Source organism: Aphanomyces astaci, assembly GCF_000520075.1.
Source record: "Aphanomyces astaci strain APO3 unplaced genomic scaffold supercont1.308, whole genome shotgun sequence".
NCBI lineage: Eukaryota > Oomycota > Saprolegniomycetes > Saprolegniales > Verrucalvaceae > Aphanomyces > Aphanomyces astaci.
In genome coordinates, this window is record NW_009798571.1 from 9,848 (window position 1) to 11,189 (window position 1,342).

Sequence of the window (1,342 nt, forward strand, 5' to 3'; positions counted from 1 at the left end):
CGGTCACCACCATGCGCGCCGGACACCACTCAACCGGACCTGTACTTTGTGCTGGACGGCAAAACAAGGCTGGTACACTCCGTGGCCCAAGAAGGCCCTCGACAAGTTCCGTCACGTCGGGTGCCCCCGGCAAGCAGCCATGAAGATGAGGTATGTGTGCGTTTGTGATGACAACTCAAGACTATTCCATTTTCTAGAACCTGCACCAAGTCCCTGTGGAAAGCACAGTCCGACATTGTGGCGTAATGGAAGCGCGCCTGCTTGCAGGAGGTCTGGGTTCGATTCCCAGCAATGCCATGGCTGGTCGTACTCTGTGTGGCGCCTGTCGCACGTCGTCACTCGAGATTTGCAAGACAAGGACGACAAGCTGGTGTGTTGTGAATGAAGTGTGCAAGCATTAATTGTGAAGTTTTGTAATGAATTCAAAGTTGTTTTGGTCTTATTGTGCTGCACGTAATGAGGATTGTTCGTCAGTCGAGTTACTGGTGACTTCAGGTTGATCGTGATCACTCGAATTCTCGTGGAGAATGTCTGCCATGTTTATAGGCGCATACACGGCAACTCGATGAAAGCCGGCGTACGACGAACCAGCCGGCAGTGCAGGTTGAGCGGCCTCTTCGCTGGCGCTGTGTTTGCTGCATGTGGCCCTGTTGTGGTCAATTCCAGTGCATTTCCGACACTTGTATGTCTTTCCCGAGGAAACCTTGCCTCGACTTGCAATACGTCGCTTGACGGGCCGACTAGCTTGACGATAAATAGGAGACGGCTTGACAACGCTGTCCGGTACAATGTCCTCATAAACTGGGAGAGCGATTGACTTTGCAAGGTACGCGTTGCAGTATGCTTCAATGGAGTTGGCGTAGTCGCTGCATTCATGGAGCAGACCCATCTTGTCCATGTGCAACAAAACCCGAATAATGTGACGGCAAGGAAGTCCAGTTTGGTCATTGTTGGTGCAAGTGCAGGACTTTACGCTCAGGACCACTTTGCGCTTTTTGGACTTACGCGACGGGTGGAACACAAAAAAACACATCGTCAGTCGACACAATGACTTTGTACGATGGAGCCAACAGCTTCTGTTCGTCAATGATGCCACTCGCATACGGGGTGACAACTCGGCCCTCAGACAACCATTTCTGGGCTAATTTGTTTCTGTGGGCGACGTCCCTTACACACTCGTCCATCCATATTAACACTGCCTGGGCAGGAAGCGACTGTCTGCACTTGTTGCGAAGAGTTTTATTGTTGTCGCTTTCGACAAAGTTGGTTGTTCGACATTTGTAGAGACGACGGCGGGCATGGTCGGTAGCGCTGCGCAAATTTGCAAACACAACCCTCTTGA

General features: G+C 51.4%; 1 protein-coding gene across 1 annotated transcript; it reads right to left on the reverse strand.

Annotated features, from left to right (window-relative positions):
- Positions 1–1,001: 1,001 nt before the first annotated feature.
- H257_19012 (hypothetical protein) lies at positions 1,002–1,184 on the reverse strand (the record flags this gene model as incomplete). Its single annotated transcript, XM_009848168.1, has 1 exon — positions 1,002–1,184. The coding sequence occupies one exon, from the start codon at positions 1,182–1,184 to the stop codon at positions 1,002–1,004; it is 183 nt and encodes a 60-aa protein (XP_009846470.1).
- Between the last annotated feature and the right edge of the window lie 158 nt (positions 1,185–1,342).